Genomic DNA, 21,297 nt, shown 5'->3' with positions numbered 1-21,297 from the left:
CCCCCCCCCCCCCCCCGGCGGCTCACCTCGCTGAACATGGCTCCGGGGCCCACATGGCCGGCCTGGCCCGGGCGCAGGCATGTCCCGTGGGCCGATGGGCTCGGGCCCCTGCACCACCGGCTCCTCCCAGCCACAGCCGGGCAGGAGCCCTCGGGCGCCCCGTTGCCTAGCGATACGTGCGGGGGAGCGGCGGCCCGCGGGGACCTCCGGGAGAGCGCGGCTCCAAGCACACGGCCCGGGCCGGCTCCCCAAGTCCCAGCCCGGTCTCGCCCTGCACGGTGACCCAGCTGCGTGGCCTAGGAAGCCGCTGCCTTGCAAAAGCGAATCAAAGACAAAAACATCATCTACTTTGGGAAGAAAAGCCTTTTTTTAAATTTAGTTTTTGAAAGGCAATGGGGTTAGGCGACTTGCCAAGGCCACGCAGACGGGTCATTATTATTAAGTGTCCCAGGGCGGATTTGAATTCCCATCCTCCTGACTCTAGCCGCCACAAAAACCCATTCTTTCTAAGGAAGTGTGCATGGACATTTCTGATTGCTCCAGATGAATTGAGGAATAGAGACTGAGTCTATTATTAACACACAACCCCCCAAATTCAGGCAGGCTGCCGGCGAATAAAGAACTACACGGCAAGAGTTACAGGAGGACGTTTTTAAACTTTCATGAACCCCCAAAAGAACATTCTTAAACATCAAAAAATTCTTTAGAACTACCCTCAAAAGGCAACAGAGAAATAAAAAAAGTCCACTTTTACATCAATAAAGGAAGGTGGCAATATCAGAATGAAAATGACAACACCATGTAAATTAAAGGCGGGAAGGAATGGCTCACCTGCAAAATGAGAGCTAGAACTTCGAAGCCTCCAATCTAAATATGGGAAATCAATTTGCATATTCTCTGCTACAACATCAATTTATAAAAGGATTTTTAATATAACTAGAAAGACTTACTTTGAGCTATTAAGGGCCAGTTAGGTTGCCAAGTGGCTAGAGCAGTGGCCCCGCCAGGAGGACCCGAGTTCAAAGCTGGCCCCAGAAACTTCATAATTATCTAGCTGTGTGAATCCATTACTTTTTTTAAAAATTTTTATTAAAGATATTATTTGAGTTTTACAATTTTCCCCCAATCTTGCTTCCCTCCCCCACCCCCACCCCACGGATAGCACTCCGCCAGTCTTTACTTTGTTTCCATGTTGTACCTCGATCCAAATTGGGTGTGATGAGCGAGAAATCATATCCTTAAAGAGAACAGAATTCTCAGAGGTAACCAGATCAAACCATAAGACATCTGGGCCCCCCCCCCCCCGAATTAAAGGGAATAGTCCTTGTACTTCGTTCAAACTCCACAGCTCCTTATCTGGATACAGATGGTACTCTCCTTTGCAGACAGCCTAAAATTGTTCCCAATTGTTGCGCTGATGGAATGAGCAAGTCCTTCAAGGTTGAACATCACTCCCATGTTGCTGTTAGGGTGTACAGTGTTTTTCTGGTTCTGCTCAGCTCACTCAGCATCAGTTCATGCAAATCCCTCCAGGTTTCCCTGAAATCCTGTCCCTCCTGATTTCTAATAGAACAATAGTATTCCTTGACATACATATACCACAGTTTGCTAAACCATTCCCCAACTGAAGGACATTTACTGGATTTCCAATTCTTTGCCACCACAAACAGGCCTGCTATAAATATTTTTGTACAAGTAATGTTTTTACCCTTTTTCATCATCTCTTCAGGGTATAGACCCAGTAGTGGTATTGCTGGGTCAAAGGGTATGCACATTTTTGTTGCCCTTTGGGCATAGTTCCAAATAGCTCTCCAGAAGGGTTGGATGAGTTCACAGCTCCAGCAACAGTGTAATAGTGTCCCAGATTTCCCACATCCCTTCCAACAATGATCATTATCCTTCCTAGTCATACTGGCCAATCTGAGAGGTGTGAGGTGGTACCTCAGTGAAGCTTTAATTTGCATTTCTCTATTAATTAATGATTTAGAGCATTTTTTCATATGGCTATGGATTGCTTTGATCTCCTCATCTGTAAATTGCCTTTGCATTTCCTTTGACCATCTGTCAATTGGGGAATGGCTTTTTGTTTTAAAAATATGACTCAGTTCTCTGTATATTTTAGAAATGAGTCCTTTGTCAGAATCATTAGTTGTAAAGATTGTTTCCCAATTTACTACTTTTCTTTTGATTTTGATTACATTGGTTTTACAATCCATTACTTTTTAATCAAAATAAAAATCCCTCTTTAAGTGATCAAGGGACAACCTAGGAGTGAGGGGGGGAGGGATCTTACCTATTGTAACAGGCAGAAAGCAGGCTCAAGGGAAGAGCCAGAGAGTGAGATAAATACTGCCTAAAAGTCCAAAAACAAAATGAGGCTACCCAAGGAACTCTTTAGGGGAACTTGCCAACTCCTCCTTTCCCTGTTTAACAAATCACACAAGTAAATAGACATTCTAAACACATAAAGACAGACAAGGCACAAACACAGATCACACAAAATGCAACAGAATTTTCCAAACTGAATTTCAAAACAGTGTAATAGTGTCCCAGATTTCCCACATCCCTTCCAACAATGATCATTATCCTTCCTGGTCATACTGGCCAATCTGAGAGGTGTGAGGTGGTACCTCAGTGAAGCTTTAATTTGCATTTCTCTAATAAGTAATGATTTAGAGCATTTTTTCATATGGCTATGGATTGCTTTGATCTCATCTGTAAATTGCCTTTGCATATCCTTTGACCATCTGTCAATTGGGGAATGGCTTTTTGTTTTAAAAATATGACTCAGTTCTCTGTATATTTTAGAAATGAGTCCTTTGTCAGAATCATTAGTTGCAAAGATTATATCCCAATTTACTACCCTTCTTTTGATCTTGATTACATTGGTTTTACCTGTGTAAAAACTTTTTAATTTCATGTAAACAAAATCATCTAATTGGTTTTTAGTGATGTTCTCCAACTCTTCCTTAGTCATAAACTGTTCCCATTTCCATAGATCTGACAGGTAGACTAGTCCTTGATCTTCTAATTTGCTTATAGTATTGTTTTTTATGTCTATGTCCTGTAACCATTTGGATCTTATCTTGGTAAAGGGTGTGAGGTGTTGGTCTAATCTAAGTTTCTTCCACACTAACTTCCAATTTTCCCAGCAGTTTTTATCAAAGAGGGAGTTTGTATCCCAATGGCCAGACTCTGGGTTTATCAAACAGCAGATTAGTATAATCATCTCCTGCTTTTACACCTAGTCTATTCCAGTGGTCCACCACTCTATTTCTTAGCCAATACCAAACAGTTTTGATGACTGATGCTTTATAATATAATTTTAGATCAGGTAGTGCTAAGCCACCTTCGTTTGCATTTTTTTTTTCATTAAGCTCCTGGCAATTCTTGATTTTTTATTTCTCCATATGAATTTACTTACAATTTTTTCTAACTCAAAGTAATTTTTCAGAATTTTGATTGGTAGGGCACTAAACAGATAGTTTAGTTTTGGTAGAATTGTCATTTTTATTATATTAGCTCTACCTATCCATGAGCAGTTGACATTTGCCCAGTTACTTAAATCTGATTTAATTTGTGTGAGAAGTGTTTTATAAATGTTTTCAAAAAGATTCTGAGTCTGTCTTGGCAAATAGACTCCCAAGTATTTTTACACTGTCTGAGGTTACTTTGAATGGAATTTCTCTTTCTAGCTCTTCCTGCTGTTTCTTGCTAGTCATATATAGGAAAGTTGAGGATTTATGGGGGTTTATTTTATAACCCGCAACTTTGCTAAAATTGCTAATTGTTTCCAGTAGTTTTTTTGGATAATTGCTTGGGATTCTCTAGGTAGACCATCATGTCATCTGCGAATAGTGAGAGTTTTGTCTCTTCCTTCCCAATTCTAATTCCTTTAATTTCTTTTTCTTCTCTAATTGCTGATGCTAACATTTCTAATACAATATTGAATAGTAGTGGTGATAATGGGCACCCTTGTTTTACCCCTGATCTTATTGGGAATGCCTCTAGCCTCTCCCCATTGAGTATACTGTTAGTACACTCAATCATAACAATAACAAACCTAACAGTTTTCCTAATATTGAACCAACCCTGCATTCCTGGAATAAATCCTACTTGATCATAATGTATTATCCTAGTGATGACTTGTTGTAGTCGTTTTGCTAAGATTTTATTTAGGATTTTTGCATCTATATTCATCAGGGAAATAGGTCTATAATTTTCTTTCTCTGTTTTAATTCTTCCTGGTTTAGGTAGCAGTACCATATTGGTTTCATGGAAAGAGTTAGGCAGAGTTCCATCTTTCCCTATTTTCCCAAAGAGTTTATATAGGATTGGAACCAATTGTTCCATAAATGTTTGGTAGAATTCACTTGTGAATCCATCAGGCCCTGGAGATTTTTTTTAGGGAGTTAACTAATGGCTTGTTGAATTTCTTTTTCTGAGATAGGGTTGTTCAGGTATTTAATCTCTTCTTCATTTAACCTGGGCAACTTATATTTTTGTCCAAACACAAAAGGTTGAGAAATGAAAATCTACCAACTTTATTTTTGGAAACTCAGACTTTCTATACTGCCTTTTTTTGAGGAGAGGCCTCAGACCCAAGAAGCCTAGGGATGGTGTCTGCTGTCTGCTGTTCTGCTGCACCAGAATACTTCCCCCAGCCTGGTCCCAGAGCTCCAGGGGGACAGCACCAACACCAGCGCCTCTGCTTCCCCGCGGACCCAAGCCCCTTTCATCCAGCCCCACTGCTGATCCAGCAGGTCTGCTCTCTGGGCCCTCAGACTCCGTGTTCCAATTCAGCTGTTAATCTGGCTGATCTGGGGCTGATCCTCCCTTGGAGTCCAGACTCACCCACCCACATTCATCCAAGGCTGCAGAGGGAGACAAATCCTGAGGTAGCTGTTCTTCTGGCTTTTCTTTCTGGGTTTTCTGGATCGGATTTCTGTTAAGTGGTTTGTTTCATGTGATAGATGGGGAAGAGATCAGGAGACTTTAGAACTGTGCCTGTCTTCTCTCCGCCATCTTGGCCAGAAGTCCATGAAATTCTCAAGCTAATATTCAGCTATTTCTTTCCATTTAAAATGCAGTAAATTCAGCCTACAACTTTAAAAGCTTTTCTACTTGTCTACTATTCATTTTTAAATATTTTTTTAAAATTTATTTAAGGCAGTGGGGTTAAGAGTGAGCAGCCCAAGATCACACAGCTAGACAATTATGAAGTATCTGAGGCTGGATTTGAATTCAGGTCCAGTACTTCATCCACTGTGCTACCTAGCTGCCCCTTCTACCATTACTTTTGACTTCCCTTCTGTTTTCAAAAAAATGCTTCAATGACTCACTTTTCTATATTTCTTTCTTTTTTTTCTTTTTTGGCCGTAATGTTTACTTAGCTCACCTGGGCCTGAGGCAGAAATAATTTGGCTTTGTTTTGGAGGAGGCCTCAGTGCAATGGAGGCGTGGGCTCAGAGTTTCTCAGACCTGAGGATCCTAGGGATGGTGTCCACAGCTCTCCTGCAGCAGACCTCTCCCAGCAGCCCCTTCCCCAAGCTCCAGGGGGACAGTACCAACACCAACGCCTCTGCTTCCCCCCGGACTGAAGCCCCTTTTGTCCAGCCCCACAGCTGATCCAGCAGGTCCGGCTCTCGGGCCATCAGACTCCTGGTTCCGATTCAGCTGTTGGTCTGGCTGATCTTCCCTGGGAGCTCAGACTCACCTGCCGGTACTCAGCCAAAGGCTGCTGTGGGAGACAAATCCTGAGGTAGAGTTTCCTCTCCTGGCTTTTCTTTCTGGGTTTCCTGGTTCGGATTTCTTTTAAGAGGTTTGTTTCATGTGATAGATGGGGAAGAGATCAGGAGACTTTAGAACTGTGCCTGTCTTCTCTCTGCCATCTTGGCCGGAAGTCGCTGTGTGACCTTTGAGGAGTCACTTTTTAACTCCATTACATTGCAGAAACAAAAAATAGAAGATTTGGAAAACTGATATGGGGAAAAAAAAGGGAGGTCAAGATTCTTAGGGGAAACACTGAGAAACATTGGGAAATAAGAGTGCTTTTTACAAGATTCAAAAATACACTACAAAGCAGCAACCATGGCAAGCATCTGGTACCAGCAAAAAAAATGTGAAAGTTCATCAGGGGAATGGGTTAAGTAAAAGAGATTCACAAGTAATTAAAAACTGTTGTATAATGTTTGATAAACTCAAAAGCAGAGGAAACAAGAGGTACAGCTATTTTGACGTTGAAAAAAAGTAGAAAGTAATCTGGGAGAAATTGGGTCTATTTTATATCATCTACCATATAAACTACAATAAGTTCCAAATGGATACATGTCATAGGTATAATAATGTCATATTATAAACAAATTTGAGAAGCAAAAAAACTATCTTAACAGATAGAATAGAGCAGGATACAAGTGAATGATTTCAATTGTATAAAACAAATTATATTTCAATTATATAAAACAAATCAATTCATTTAAAATCTTTAGGGAAAACTACTAACAGAAGAAAAACAACTTTGCAGCAAGTTTCTCTCTCTCTCTCTCTCTCTCTCTCTCTCTCTCTCTCTCTCAGGTTTTTGGAAGGCAAATGGGGTTAAGGGGCTTGCAGCAAATTTCTCTAATAAAAGTCTGATATCCAAATTAACAGATATACCAGACGGTACTGACAACTACAAAAGAATTCAATCCATTTCCCAAAACATAAATGGACACAAAGAAGAAATACAAGTTATGGACAACCATATGAAAAATGCTTCCAATCACTAATTAGAGAAATGCAAAATAACTAACTTGAGATTTCATCTCACATTCACCTAATTAACTGGCAAAAGTGGCAGCTGAAGTGGTGCAACACACAGTGAGGAATTTGGAATGGGGAAGAGCACTGGGAGTTCTTGTCCACAGATATACTCAGGTCACTCCCCTATCTTTCCTCAATCAGTTCAATAAAATTCCTCTCTCTTCCCCAGACTAGGGAAGGAGAACTGATTCTCTAATCCCTCATTTGCTTAACCAAAGCCCTTCCCAAGAGCTATTCCTCCACCCAACTTTCCCCACTAAGGTCACACTCAAATGTTCATTATCTCAAATCCTCTACTAGATGTGGGGCAGCTAGGTGGCACAGTGGATAGAGCACTGGCCTGGAGTCAGGAGGACCTGGGTTCAAATCCAATCTCAGACACTTAATAATGACCTAGCTGTGTGGCCTGGGCAAGCTATTTAACCCCTTTTGCCTTAGATATCCACCTCTCCCTCTGCCTCCCTGTGCATAACTGTCACCCTTCATAACCTTCAACCTCATTTCTCTTTTCCCAGACCCTCTCTCCAACTGAACTTTCTATTGTAATTCTCCCTCCCATCTCTAGCCCCCTTTATCACATATTAAGATCAGGTCATTCTACACTCAAGTCTATGAAGAAGAAAATCACACAACCATCCAGATGGAGTCCACTCTACACTGAGCCCTTCCCTGTGAGAACTAAGCCCACTAACCCTCCTCTATCAGCTCACTCTGCCCCCCTCCAAAGGGTTCCTCCTCAAATCTCCCATGGCTCATGGCTCCCATGGCATCTTCCCCAATCTTTCAGGAGATGCCTCATATTTTACAGAAAAAAATGCCCCCCCCCCCAGCTTAAGGCCCTCTCCCTCATTACCTATCCCTGGGGGGGCCTCTGCCCCACCCTCCTCCACCTCCTTAACATGCAATCCCACTCCATTCTGCCCAACAGATGCCCCCCTCTGCCTGCCTACTCTTCTGAGCTTCCTTCTCCTGTTCCTTTCCTACTGGCTACAAACATGCTCATGGCTCTTTTATCTTGACAAAACTCATACTTCATCTAGTCCCCTCGCCCCTGTACCCAGAATCTCCACTGATGGGCCAAGATCCCCCCACCTTTCCTTTCCAATGCTGTCTTCCCTCCTTAAGGGCAGACCCCAGGATCCAGGACAGGGCCAAGCACATGGTAGGCCAAAGTCTTTAAGGCCTTAGCCACAAGCCAGAAGGATTAGCACATCCATTCAACAAAGAAATAAGAGAGACCCCAGAGATTAGCCAGAGGGCCATCCCGCTGCCTAGTCCCTGGCCTTCGGGCTGTCCCTTGCCCAACACTCCCTTTTCCCACTTCTCTCCCTCAACACCAGCCTTGGCTTTCTTCAGGACTCAGGCAGGAGGGTTTTACCAGCCCCCTCCTCTGCTAGTACACCCTGCCACCTGTTGGGCACTTTGCCACACTCAGAGACAGGATGGAGGGTAGGAAAGTCTCAGTCTGCACCCAGACTGTTGCCACACCTAGACAGAACGTGAGTGAAAGCTCCACATCAGAACATATCAAACCATCAGTAAGGATTTATTAAGCACAGGTTCTGGGAGAACAAAGTACAAAACAAGTTAGACCACAAGGATGGGGGAGCCTGTGGGTACACAGGCTCTCTGCCAGGAGCCTTGGCGCTCCAGGGGAGGGCACCAGGTAGGAGCTAGCACCCTCGAGGTAGCTCCCAAGTCAATATCCTAATGTCAGCTTTTCCTGAACCCGGGCTATCACAGAGAAAGGTTGGAAAGCATCTTAAGCCTGCCCCTGCCGGAACATCAACTCGGACCCCTCTAGCTTTATTTGAGACAATGTTCAATTTTAACCTGTTCTATCCAAACCTCCTTTCTCTAATTCTTGCTGTATTTTACCATGTTCTGGCCTGATTCCATTTTTCCATCCAGTCCCTACCTGGTGGATTGTAAGCTTTCTCCAGGACACGTTCCCTGACCCCACACTGCCTGCCTTGTACTTTCTTGGACACACTGCCCGTGGCCAGCTTGCCCTTGTGCTTTGCATCCTCCAGATGCAGCCCTGATGTTATCCTTGACACCAGACCCTCCATTGGGCAGTTGGATGACCCAGTGGAAAGAAGCCAGGCCTGGAAGTGGGGAGCTCCTGTTCCAGGGGTGCTACACTCACTCTGCTTGACTCAGTTTCCCCATCTGTCAAATGAGTGAGAGAAGGAAATGACCAACCAGTATCTCTGCCAAGAAAACTCCAAAGGTCTCACAAGTCAGACAAGACTTTAAAAGAACTAAATCCCCAGGAGTATGAGGAATAGCTGAGTTCAAATCCAGCCCCAAATACTTAATTACCTAGCTATGTGACCTTGGGCAAGCCACTTAACCCCATTGCCTTAAAATAATTAAAAAAAAAAAAAAAGCTAAATCCAGCACTTCTTGGCTACTGCCTTCAAGGCAACATCGACTATTAAGCAGCCTGAGCCTAACTGCTCTCATTTTGAAACTGCAGTGTTTTTTGCTGAGCATATGGTAGAATTACTTTTTCTCTCACCCCCTTTCCCATGGACTGTGTGTCTTCTGGAAGATAATGTACAGTTGTTAAAAACCAGTTTAATCTGAGGGACCCTTAGGTAAGCCTGAAGTTTATGTGTGCATACTTAAAATTGAAACCGGATGGAAAAATACTGAATCAGTTATCCTGACCTCTCTCAGAGATGTTTTCTTTTTGCTGTAACTTTAATCCTTTTAAGAGTTGGGAATCATTTGCTACTACTACAAGGATGGGAATTTAAGAATGCTACAAAGAATGAAACTGCATCAGCTGAATCGATGTATTTTTTTTAATCTATAAGGGAAAGAAAATAGTACTAAGGGGATGACATTTTTTACTTCAAAGTAAAATATTTTTATGGCAACTGACATGCTTGGTCTTTTAAATGTTCAATAAGTAATATCGTCTAGCTTGAACAATCTTGCCATTCATTTATCTTTTTTTATTTTAATTTTTTTTCTATTTCTTCCATCATTAGGTACAGTATCCTTTCGCTCCTTCTACCTGAGTCATCCTATATGACAATTGGTATTTTTTTAGAAGAAAAGGTAAGCACAATGGACCAATATATTGAGAAAAATATAAATGCATAATGTGTAACATGTTGGACCTTCCCCCTCAACTAAGGAGTAAATTGGGGGTGAATTCTTATATTTCTTTATTTGAATCCTATGTAATCTTTAAAACTTTGTTACATTTAATTTTAACTTTTTGTGTTTACATTATTGTACCTATTACAAACACCAATTTCTTGGCTCTGCTTACACTCTGATTAGTTCAGTTCATCCTTCTCATGTGTGTATCACACACATCTTAGAGCACAGAAATATTCTGATTTAGGGTTTGTTTAGCTATTTCCAACTTGAAGGGCATCACTGTTTTCCAATTCCTATTATAAAAAATGCTGCCACAAGTATTTCAGAGGAGCTAAGGACTTTTTTTATATCAATAGTTTTTTTGAGGAATAAACCCAGTAACTGAGTCTCTATGGAAATTTTAATCACTATTTGTAGGCTTATAAAATCATGGACTAAGTAGACAATGTACCTCCAGGTAGTGATGAGGTAAAGATCCTTGCCCTCAGCCAAGACCTACCTCTATCAACAAAACCTTGGATCCCAGCCCTAGTCAGAAAGGACTAGACTGAGCTATAGCCCCTCATCTATAAGATCCTAAATTACTTCAATCTTGCTCTTTTTTATTTAAGGTTTTTTACAAGGCAATGGGGTTAAGTGGCTTGCCCAAAGCCACACAGCTAGGTAATTATTAAGTGTCTGAAGCTGGATTTGAACTCAAGGACTCCTGACTCCAGGGCTGGTGCTCCATCCACTGCGCCACCCAGAGGCCCCTCATCCTTTCTCTTTGAACTACACACCCCTCATCTCCACATCCCTCTTACCTCATTTCTGCCCCCTCATTACCTCATTTTCCTGCCCCTGTAAAACTGCTCAGTTGACTACTTCCTGGGGGAGGGAGCCCATTCTAGGGGAGGGTGACCCCTCAAATAACCTCTCACACACTCTTTTAAATATATATTTATTTATTTAAGGCAATGGGTTAAGTGACTTGCCCAAGATCACACAACCAGGCAATTATTAAGTATCTGAGGTCAGATTTGAACCTGGTCTCCTGACTCCAGGCCTGGGGCTCTATCTATTATGCCACCTAGCTGCCCCATCTCACACCCTCTTTACTGCTTATCCCCCAATGGCAGCAGCTGCTGCTGTCCTTGTGCTCATCTCTCTCTCCCTTAACTTCCACCACCTGTGTGACCTTGGGTAAGTCACTTATCCCCATTTGCCTCACAAAAAATAAAAAAAAAATGAAAGAAAACCACCACATGAAATTTAGCAGGTAAAATAATATATGCCATTCAACAATTATGGTTTTGGAGGACAGAATCTAAGATATTTTCAGACTCCAAGAAACTTTAATGCACAGAAAATACTGCCATGTTCAAGATCTTAAAGAAACATTGCACTTTCATAGAGGAAGAAGAGGAATCAAGGAGAAGGGGGGTTAGAAAGGACAAACCCCAACTGTACAGACATTCATTAATAGAGGAAAGAGGTGTTTTTTCTCTGACCTGTTTTAAACAAGTAAAATATAAAAAAGGAAAACAAATGCTTCCTTCCAACTAATTCATTTTAGAAATTTTACCCTAAGTCAGATTTTTCTCTCTATTGCTTCCTCTGTCTTCTCAAATAACAACTTATTCCTTTAATGGGAAAACTGAACTCTTCAGGAAGGGAACCTGGGGAGGGAGGTGGGGGCACAAACGTTCCCTGTGTATCACCTACTGTAAACTCTTCAGGGAGCCAAGATATTCAATTCTGACCATAACTTTGCCTTTTAAAAATGTACACATGTGCACACAGATCCTTTAACTATCAAGAGATGGATAATTACTGAAGAGTTGTGTATGTGAATAAGCATACTCCCCATACAGATAGATACACACACACACACACACACAACCTATTTATATAGATATACACACATATAAGAGCCTGGACGAAATATGTACTAACCACCTAGACCAAGTCATGGACTTTTATCCAGAACCTACCACAATCAATGTCACTCTCTCTCATCAAGTCACATAAATAAGTCTGTTCTCCCACCAAAAACAGAGGCAAAGCTGCACTTCCCAGCTTCTAGTTCCCCCAAGTACAAACCAGCCCAGATTCTCTCTCCATCTGCCTAACTCCCATGTTCAATCTGCGTCTCAGTAAGGACCCAAAACAGCAGCAGATAGGCGCAAGCTGGGCTGGCCCTGACACGGAGAATCATGAACATAGCGTGGATGCAGTTATTAAGGAATGCAGATGATCAAAAAAAGCAAGCCCCAGGATGCAGATGCAAATTAAAAGTTCTGGCAGGTTGCCTCTGTGGTGGCCCCATCTGAGCCAGTGAAGTGTGTGACCAATACCATGGAATAGAAGGTGTCTGTCCTCCAGAATTCAAACATCTGGGGGTTTCCCATTGAAGAGATTGCTTCCAAACAAACTGATTCTGATCACCTGTCCCAGGATGTGAGAACTTCAACCTGTTGTGAAGTCATCTTCCCAAGACAATGTTATCAGGGACTGAAAAATGTCTACCTGTTGTTGCTCACTCTTGATGGGCCCATTTTCTAGTCAAAGATACATTTCCCTGATGATCTAATGAACTATTTTCATTAAAGTTTCTTATCTACTTTATGTAGCTCTGTTTATATAACTTTGGGAATAAATGATAATATCTTGGAATGATCTGGACTTACAATAAAAAATTAAATGAAGATATTTGAATACAAACTACTTCTGAAAGAAAAAAGGTCAATGTCTACTGAAAATGATACCAAGTTTCTAAGAGGTTTTTTATTCCTACTTTTATTTTAAGTAAGAATGGATTTTGATTGAGAACCCGAGTTCAAGTCCAAACTCAGTCACTTAATAATACCTTGGGCAAGTCACTTAACCTCATTAACTGGCCCCCCAAAAAACTCAAACTGTTTAGGACAATGTCTGGCACCTGATGATGTTGCTATTGTTACTATCCAGTCATTTCTGACTTTTTGTGACCCATTTCGGTTTTCTTGCAAAGACACTGGAGGGATTTGCCATTCCCTTCTCCAACTCACTCTACAGAGGAGGACACAGACAGACAGGGTTGGGGAATTTGCTCAGGGCTATATGGCTAATATGTGTCTGAAGCCAGATCTAAAAACATTAATATAAATTTCTTCTTAAAATATATTCAATGTTGTAAAATAATAACCAAGCTTGGCTCAAAAAAAAAAAGAGAAAAAATACCTCTTCCTTCCCTTCATTAAAAGTGCAAAGAACTATGGATGTAGAACATGAAATGTCAGATTTAAAATATGCTGGTAAATTTTATTGAACTGCTCCTTTTTCCCACTCCTCTATTTTTTTGTCTTAAAGGATGGTTATCTTGCAGGGGGAAGAAGGGAAAGATACAATGAGAAACATGTGAATTAATTGTAATTAATTCACAAAATTGTTGTTTCTATGATTTATTCAATGATTTGGGATCTTTGTTATTTCCCCATTTAGGTCTGGATTTTCTTTGTGCTCCCTGATCACTATTACTGTTTTACTATTACTATTGCTATTGAGTTTTTGGTCTATAAAGAATCTCTTTTCTATTTCTGTCCATTTACCTTTGCTTGTTCCTAATGGGAGACAGAGATGGACTATCACCTGAACATCCTAGAACCTAGCAAGCCCAAGGTCAACTGAGAGCTGCACCCCAAAAGCACAGTAAAAAAAGGGCCAGGGTGGCCCCAGGATCTTATACGAGGTCTGATACTGGTACAGTCAATGACATCTGGTTGGGCAGACCTAACTCCATAGTCAGAAGGAGTTGGGATTAAACCCCAAGCCAAGCCACCAGAGAAGCTACACCCTAGGAATTCCTGGTCCAGGCACTGTCCCATCATCTAAGAGAAGGCAAGAAGTAGCCCTGAGGAGCTGGGAACTGCACCCCCCCCCCAGTTCATTCTCCACCAACTGTCAAAGTAATCTTCCCAAAGCATAGGTCTGCCATTCAAGAGGCTCCCAATCACCTCTAGCCCCAAATTTGAAACTCAGTTTGGGATTCAAAGCCCCTCACACCCTGGCTCTTTCCTGCTTTTCCAGTCTTTTGACTTTTTTAATCCAGTAAAACTGGCCTCTGTCCACTTCTTCAAACCAACCACTTCATCTCTGGACTCCAGGTATTTCCTTGAGCCATTCCCTGGAACTGGGATGCTCTCTTGGCTTCCCTGGATGCCAGCAAAAATCCTCATCTTCCACAAGAAGCCCTTCCCAACACAATGCATTCTCTCAATTGATTTTATGTCCAATTTATCATGCATGTCGCTTGTTTGGATATAGTTGTCGGCATGGTCTCTCCCCCATTTGATCGTGAGCCCCTTGGGCAAAGACATTTTTGCCTCTGTTTGGAGCCTATCACACCAAAGGCCTTAAGAGATCTTTATTGACCAGCGTACTGCAAATATAGGAAGGAGGTCCAGAGAACCCTAGGAAAACGTGCCCATTTGGCTTATAAAAGAGCCACAAGATGAGAAATGGGAACAGGACAGACCTCCAGTCCTGCCACCTGCAGAGGTCATGGATGCAATGGGGTGGGGGTGGGTTATTAGGAATACAAAAAAAGGAAGATGAAGAGGTGACAAGGAGCAATAAACCTCAGTGGTGGGTGAGCCAGGTAAAAACACATAAATGCACAGGAGTTATTGGAATACACTATATAAAATACCTTATTCTCTTTCTTCAAAGATTGCTCTTTCACAACATTCTTAAAGATACAAAATGATTTTCTTAAGTTCTACAAGTGATCTTTGGACCCACAATTGAATGAGATGTGCCTTCTCTTCATGACTAATTTCCAAAGGAGACTACCCGCCCCCCCAGATCCTTTCTGCTAGATGGTCAGAGAAATGGTACCTGAAGAGAAGCAACATCAAACCCTGGACAGCAACTGTCGAACTTTACGTCCTGACCCCTCTTGGCATAAAAAACCAGAACTAAAGAATTAGAGACGAGCCAAGACACTGGGTTCTGCATCGATTCCAAATTTAAGACAAAACTCTCTAAGGGCTTTTCCTCTCCTGTTGTTGTTCCTCCTCTGTCACAGACACGTAAAGACTACCTTCCTCCATCCCTCAAATCTGAGGCTCCTGAGCTCAAAACTGCTCTCCAAACTTATTTTCAAGCCTGCTGTCACACTGGGACAGCTGCTGCAACGGAGCACAGACAGGGCCCTGCAGCTAACGCCCCAGGTGGTCTACAACACGCACAGGACCAAGACACCACTTACCTCTGTGGACTCTGAAGGCATTTTCAACTTAGAGAGTTTGGCTTTGGCAGGCCCTTTAAAGTCAGCTACTTTCTCATAAGACAGTCCATGGTACTCCTCAGGCAGTGGTTTCAGCTCGGGCGACTCATTCGGTGCCTGGTCCTGGCCATCCATGGGCCGGACGTAGGCGGTGGGCTTCTGCTGCAGGGCTGTGGGTTTGGAAGGTAGGGAGGGAGGGGGGAAGGTCTGGGGGGGGAGGCTGGGAAGCTGGTGCCCCTAAGCTAGTGACCAGAGCCAAGCCATAAGGTAGTGTCTCCTCCTCTTTAGACTCTGGTGGTGGGTGTGAGGGAGATTTAGCTTGGGCACAGCCCTTACTGCTACCCCTGCTACTCCCCAGCATCCTGGACCCCACTGGTTGGTTGGAAAGGCGACATGCCAGTGGTGCCACAGAAGATGACGGTGCGGACAACAGGAGGGGGCCTTCCAGCTTGAGGGCCATGTTGGAGAGCTCCCCACTGGGTGCTGCATCAGGCCGGGGCTCATCCCTCTTGCTCTGACTCCTGGGGGGACACTCCTGGACACCGTGGTGTCTTCCCTGGTGCTGCAAGCCGGTCACTCCCTCGCTCTTGATAGGCAGGGTCAAGGTTGGCTCCATCCTGGCCTGAGAGACTTTTGGACAGTGAGATGGGATATAAACCGAGGGCCCAGAAGCGGGAGGGCTGCCACTGTGGTGATGGGCGCCACTGACGGAGGAGGGCAGCAGGTTACTACGGGTCTTCTCTGGATAGAAGAAGCACCGAGCTTTCCCTTGAGGGGGAAGAGGGATGCTACTTTCTTCAGGGATACCAAAGAGGTTCTGGTTTTTGGTACTGATCAACTCCTTGACTTCTTCATAATTACCCAATGTATTCTGAATTCTACTGGACAACTCATCTCCTTTGCTTGTCTGAAAAAAAAAATTAAATGGGAAAGAGTCAAAATTCAAATCTTTTTCACCCAGATACTTCATTGAATATTCATAACAACACTTTGTGACAACAAAGAATTGGAAGGACATATTTGACTGGGAGAAGGCTAAAATAAGGTACACAAATGGAATGGGAATAATGGATTTAAAGAATTCAGAGATGCTTCTGAAACACAAATTTCACTTACTAGGAAAAGTTAGAAGGAAATAATGAGCACAATACAAGGAGATCAACCCCAGAACCCCACACTCAGCTATGCAGGGACAGGCACTTCCCTTATCTCTCTGCAGAAGTGGGGGACCCTGCACATGGCCTGGCTGTCAAACTTGATTGATCCATGGGTTAATTTTGCTCAATTAACTTTTCCCAATCTATCTTTCTAATCTGTTGTTTCTTACAAGGGACAGCTCTCTGAGGAGGACAATAAAAATATAAGGGAAATAATAAAATAAAAATAAAGGGAAATTACATTACCTTCCAGGCCAAAGCTATCAGGGGATGACCATTCCCAACTCCAAATTTCTGCACCCTTAGTCATGTGGCATGCATGAGTTTCCTAATTCTTTAAACTTCATGTCCATCCCCCGGACTTCTCAGTTTCCCCCTCATCCAACAATGACCCCTGCACACTCTGAAATAATTCTGGCTCACCACCTGGCTTGCCACGCGTGGACCCCTGCACATGGCCAGTACCTTGTAGGGCTCTCCAAAGAGAGGTGCATTCACAGGGAAGGGCTTTTTCTCTTGGTGAACTTCCTGGTTGCATCTCTCCTTCTCTCTAATTCGAAGCAAGTTTCTATCTTCATTATACAAGCTGCTCAGACGCCACAAAGAACACAGAAGGGAAATTACATCAGTGCCTAAGTGTTTATAAACCGATTTGAGATACAGACACCCAATCTGGCCCTCCTCCTAAAGCCTGAAACTGAGGAGATGAACCGTCGGACAGAATGTGGCCCCAAGAAACACGCTAGCAGAAAGAAACACTATGGGTCCCCTTTGGAGTAGGCTGAAGACCCACACACAATAGCCAACTCAAACTGAATTACCTTCTGAAGGTAGATGGGAATGCAAAACATCAAATGACTTTTCTCTATGAAATTAGGAATATGATATAAATGCTAAAAAAGGACAAAATGAAATGGAAACTTTGAGAGCAATTTCTTCTATTGTCAAGTTTCACAATAGTAACAGGCATCCCCAAACCATCTAGTTCAAATCACTTTAACAAGTTAGGAAAACTTCATCCCAGAAAGATTAAGTAACCTTGCCAAAATCACAGTCAGACAGAAGTATATTTTCCTAGATCTATGTGAATATAAAAATAAAAATACAAAAGCAAAAGAAAAATTGAATTGATACTAGGATGAATCCAGATAAAATTGGATAAAATATGTTACCTGAGAACACTGTGGGTAGAAAAAGCCACCTAAGACATTTTTCATAGTGCCAGCTCACCACCACCATCGTTTTTTGTTCAGTCAGTTTGCAACCTTGATATTATTGTGGATTTCTCATTTTCCCTCATTCCATGGTGTTACCGATTACCAAACCTTGTCATTTCTTCCCCAATGTCTCTTTTTCAACTACACAATAACTTTCCCTGGTCAGGCTCTCATCACTTGTGACCTGCACTATTCTTCTTGTTCTTCTCTCACCCAAGAAATGATATTCAAATGCATCACATTGTATCATGTCTTTCACCTGCTACAATCCATCCTGATAACACTGCCAAAGAGGACTTCCTAAAACATAGTTCTGATCATATCACTCTGCCACCCAATTAACTCCAATGTTCTAGCTGAGAAAATGGGGAAACTATATGAAATAGCTGCCATTTTTGCAATTACAAACCTGAGCTGAGTTGCCCCCCCACCCCAATTTTAATTTAAGGGGCATATAATACTATATTGATTCTATACATTTTTCAAAAGAAACAAGCTAAAATTCCTTCAAATTCTGCAGAGGTACCTTAACCAGTAATAATATAAAGAAAAAAATGGTCTGAGATTTCTAGATGAACAATATAGTAGCAAAATTTCTCAATGAAAATCTCTGTTAATTGATATTGGTTGATATCCATCTCCATTCCTCATCTTGCTATAGAGGTAATCCTCTAAAGAGTAAAGAGCCTGTGAAGTAAAAGCACAGTCAGGTGGTATCACCTGATGTAGGTTTTGAAAGTGGTCCCATTAACAAACTAAGTGAGTTTTCTGAGGCTAATTTATGGAGATGTGCATCATTAGTGAGGAATGAAGATAGGGGTATGCAGATGGAAATCCACAGACAAGGAAAATTTTTCAATCCATGCCAAATTTATGCTGTGAAAGAAATTTAAAATTAGAAAATAGGCAAGTTGTTACAAAGGTTCACAAATATTTTAGACTATCAAGAAATATCATTATAACTTCTAGCATCTTCAGTGCAACAAAACTTAATTATAACAAGGTTGACCTTCTGGCTATCAAAGAAACCAGACCTTAACACAACACCTGGTACCTTGAAGGCACTTTAAAAATGCTAGAGACAGAGCAGAAGATAGAAGTAAGTTGTAACAAAATAGAAGGAGAGCTCCCAGGGACTCTGAAGAGGCAAAGAAAGGAGGTGATGGAGTTAGTTTCATCATACTATTTCATGGCCATCTGGCCATCACATATCCTACTGAATAAGTATTAAAAAAAAAAAAGACCACCATAAAAATACAACAGTTAATGTATCCACATAAATTTCTGAGAAAAAAATTTAAGTGAATTATTTATTGAGCACTCAACAACATGCAATGAGATATATGGAACAATCAAAAAAGTAAGACAATCACTGTTCTATCAGAGCTCACATTCTAATTGACAGACAACACATGGAAGATTTCAGCTAAGTCAGATGTAAAGGTCTGTTCACTGGATGGAAATGGCCTCTGTGAGTGGCCAGGGTCGAACAGAGCTGGACAGAACCAGCCTCTAACCTGTGGGTGACCAGAGCCTGCTCTGCTCAGCTCCGGCCACCCACAGGTTTGAGGCTGGCCCCAAGATCCTTAGGGTACAGCACCAAAGCAGAGGATAATGCCTATTCTTTAATGTCATTTCCTCCAATGAAATGTTGAACTACTTGACAGTGGCTAGGGGTTTCATGGAAAGCACTTTCTTGGGTCTTCCAAGAAATGGGGCTGTGGCTCTTGCTGGAACAGCTGTCGAGGTATATCTGCAAAAGACTGCTTCCCAGAATAACAGGTAAAGCCCCAGGGCTAGAAGCAATACTACTCCAAAGATTCTTTGACTCTATCAAGTACTGAAGAGAAATCGTGGTGAAGATGATAAGGGTGGTTCACTTGCCTGGCACATGCTGCTGAGCAGCTTGCCGCTTCATGGACATCATGTGGCCAGCCTGGTACTGCAATTGGTGAGATGCCAAGTCTCCAGAAGAGTTGCATTCCCAGAAGCTAACCATGAGCTCTGAGCTACAAGTAGGAACAGGGGGTCTGGGGAATACAGGCACTTGTAGGGCTAACTCTCTGAAGGTGGAAGTTGGTCAGGAGTTGTTGGTAATGACGATGATAGGCCCCTTCTTCACAATGACTTCTCCCCCTCAAAAGTAACTGTAGGACCTGGGCTGGAAGGAGTGCTGCTGGTTTGCAAAGAGCACCATTATTTCCAAGTTTTTTGAAGATCCTGGGCTGTATCCATAAGGTCTGATGCAAAAGATGGTCAAGATGATGAGGATGTCTTTCTCTCAAGGTCCCCTGTTGCTTCCCCAGGCTGGCTAGCCTACCCGTTGGGTAACAGTTGGAAAAGAAATTCTATGAAGAACCTGTTAAAATCTATTCATTATTGTCAAGTAAACCAAACTGACCTCTAAGCTACAAATGGCCAGGGCCAAACAGAGGAGACAAAAACAAGAGAATCAAAAAATAAGTTTAATTTCAAAGTGAGAGAGACAGCTTGCAAATAAGGAAGTAGATTTTATTTAGATGCATAGGTGCCAGCACCCTGACCCTAGTGGGGTGACCTGCTTTAGTAGAGGCAAATCTCAGTACTTATCCTGGTGGATTCTCTGACAATGAAGGGTAACAGTCACTGTGAGAACAGCTCGATCCTTGATCAGAATGTGTTCAAGGGGCAGCTAGGTGGCACAATGGAAAAAGCACCAGCCCTGGAGTCAGGAGTACTTGGGTTCAAATCCGGACTTAGACACTTAATAATCACCTAGCTGTGTGGCCTTGGGTAAGCCACTTTACCCCATTTGCCTGGCAAAAAAAAAAAAAATCTGACCTCAGACACTTAACAATTACCTAGCTGTGTGGCCATCAGAAAACAACCAGGGCTAATCAAAGCAACACAGTAAATTATGGGATTTCAAAGGGTTAAATCATCTGGAGGATGAGTGCAAATGATTGCTATCCTGCCAAGCTCAGACTGGTTGCTGGGTTCTCCCTTTGTCCAAAGGAAGGGTTAGTCTCACCTTTCTGGCCAATAAAGGGGAGGCAGGTGGAGGCAGGAAGGAAGATGGAACAGGAGGCCAGTCAGGCCAGGACAAGATGATGTTCTTCAGAGGTCAGTTTCCCCGAGGGGACCCTTGTGGAGCCCCCAAAAAGGCAAAGAATGCAAGCAGATAGAATAACGGGTCTGGTCGAGCCATTGTTTGAAGCAAAACAGAAGGGGGGACAAAAACGTGGAAGGAGAAAATGCTAACCCAGACTTGCGGTGCAGCCTTGGTGTTGAGTGCCTTACAAGAAGCAAAAAACCAAAACCAAAACCTGGGACAGCATACTCAACCCTTATCCAGACATCGACTGCTCCTGAATCCGTACCAGGTGAAACTTGAGATCCACTTGGGAGCTGGGGCTTTCTTCAGTTGATTGGGGTTCACTGCCACCCGTGGGAGTAGTTAGAAGAACCTGGAAGGGTCTTTATTATCAATGAGAGATTGACAATGGTGAGAAAACTCCTTGAGTCATCTTTGGATTTGAGTTTCTGGTCAGCATGACATAGGTGCTTGGTTAAAGGTGTGCAGAGATGGTCCAGTTTCCCAGCCAGCCAGGGTTAGGTTCAAACAATGCAATCAAGTTTTTAATAAATTTATAAAGATAATTACAAATAAGTCAGGTCACATCAATGTCACATTAGAGGGCTCACAATGGAACCGTTTTAAGAAGGGAGATTTACATGTCACTAAGGCAACCAAGAAAACAAAACACAAACATCT

The 21,297-nt window shown here is 42.5% G+C and overlaps 1 protein-coding gene across 1 annotated transcript in view; it reads right to left on the bottom strand.

Annotated features, from left to right (window-relative positions):
- Nucleotides 1–21,297, bottom strand: part of AFF1 (ALF transcription elongation factor 1) — a 166,075-nt gene that overhangs the window by 72,743 nt on the left and 72,035 nt on the right. Inside the window, 3 exon segments of the mRNA XM_074228110.1 lie at nucleotides 15,152–15,385; nucleotides 15,387–16,076; nucleotides 16,792–16,912. Of these exon segments, the coding sequence (XP_074084211.1) occupies nucleotides 15,152–15,385; nucleotides 15,387–16,076; nucleotides 16,792–16,912 (1,045 nt within the window).

This window comes from Macrotis lagotis, chromosome 3 (genome assembly GCF_037893015.1).
Source record: "Macrotis lagotis isolate mMagLag1 chromosome 3, bilby.v1.9.chrom.fasta, whole genome shotgun sequence".
NCBI lineage: Eukaryota > Metazoa > Chordata > Mammalia > Peramelemorphia > Peramelidae > Macrotis > Macrotis lagotis.
This window is presented reverse-complemented; position numbering and strand designations above follow the sequence as displayed.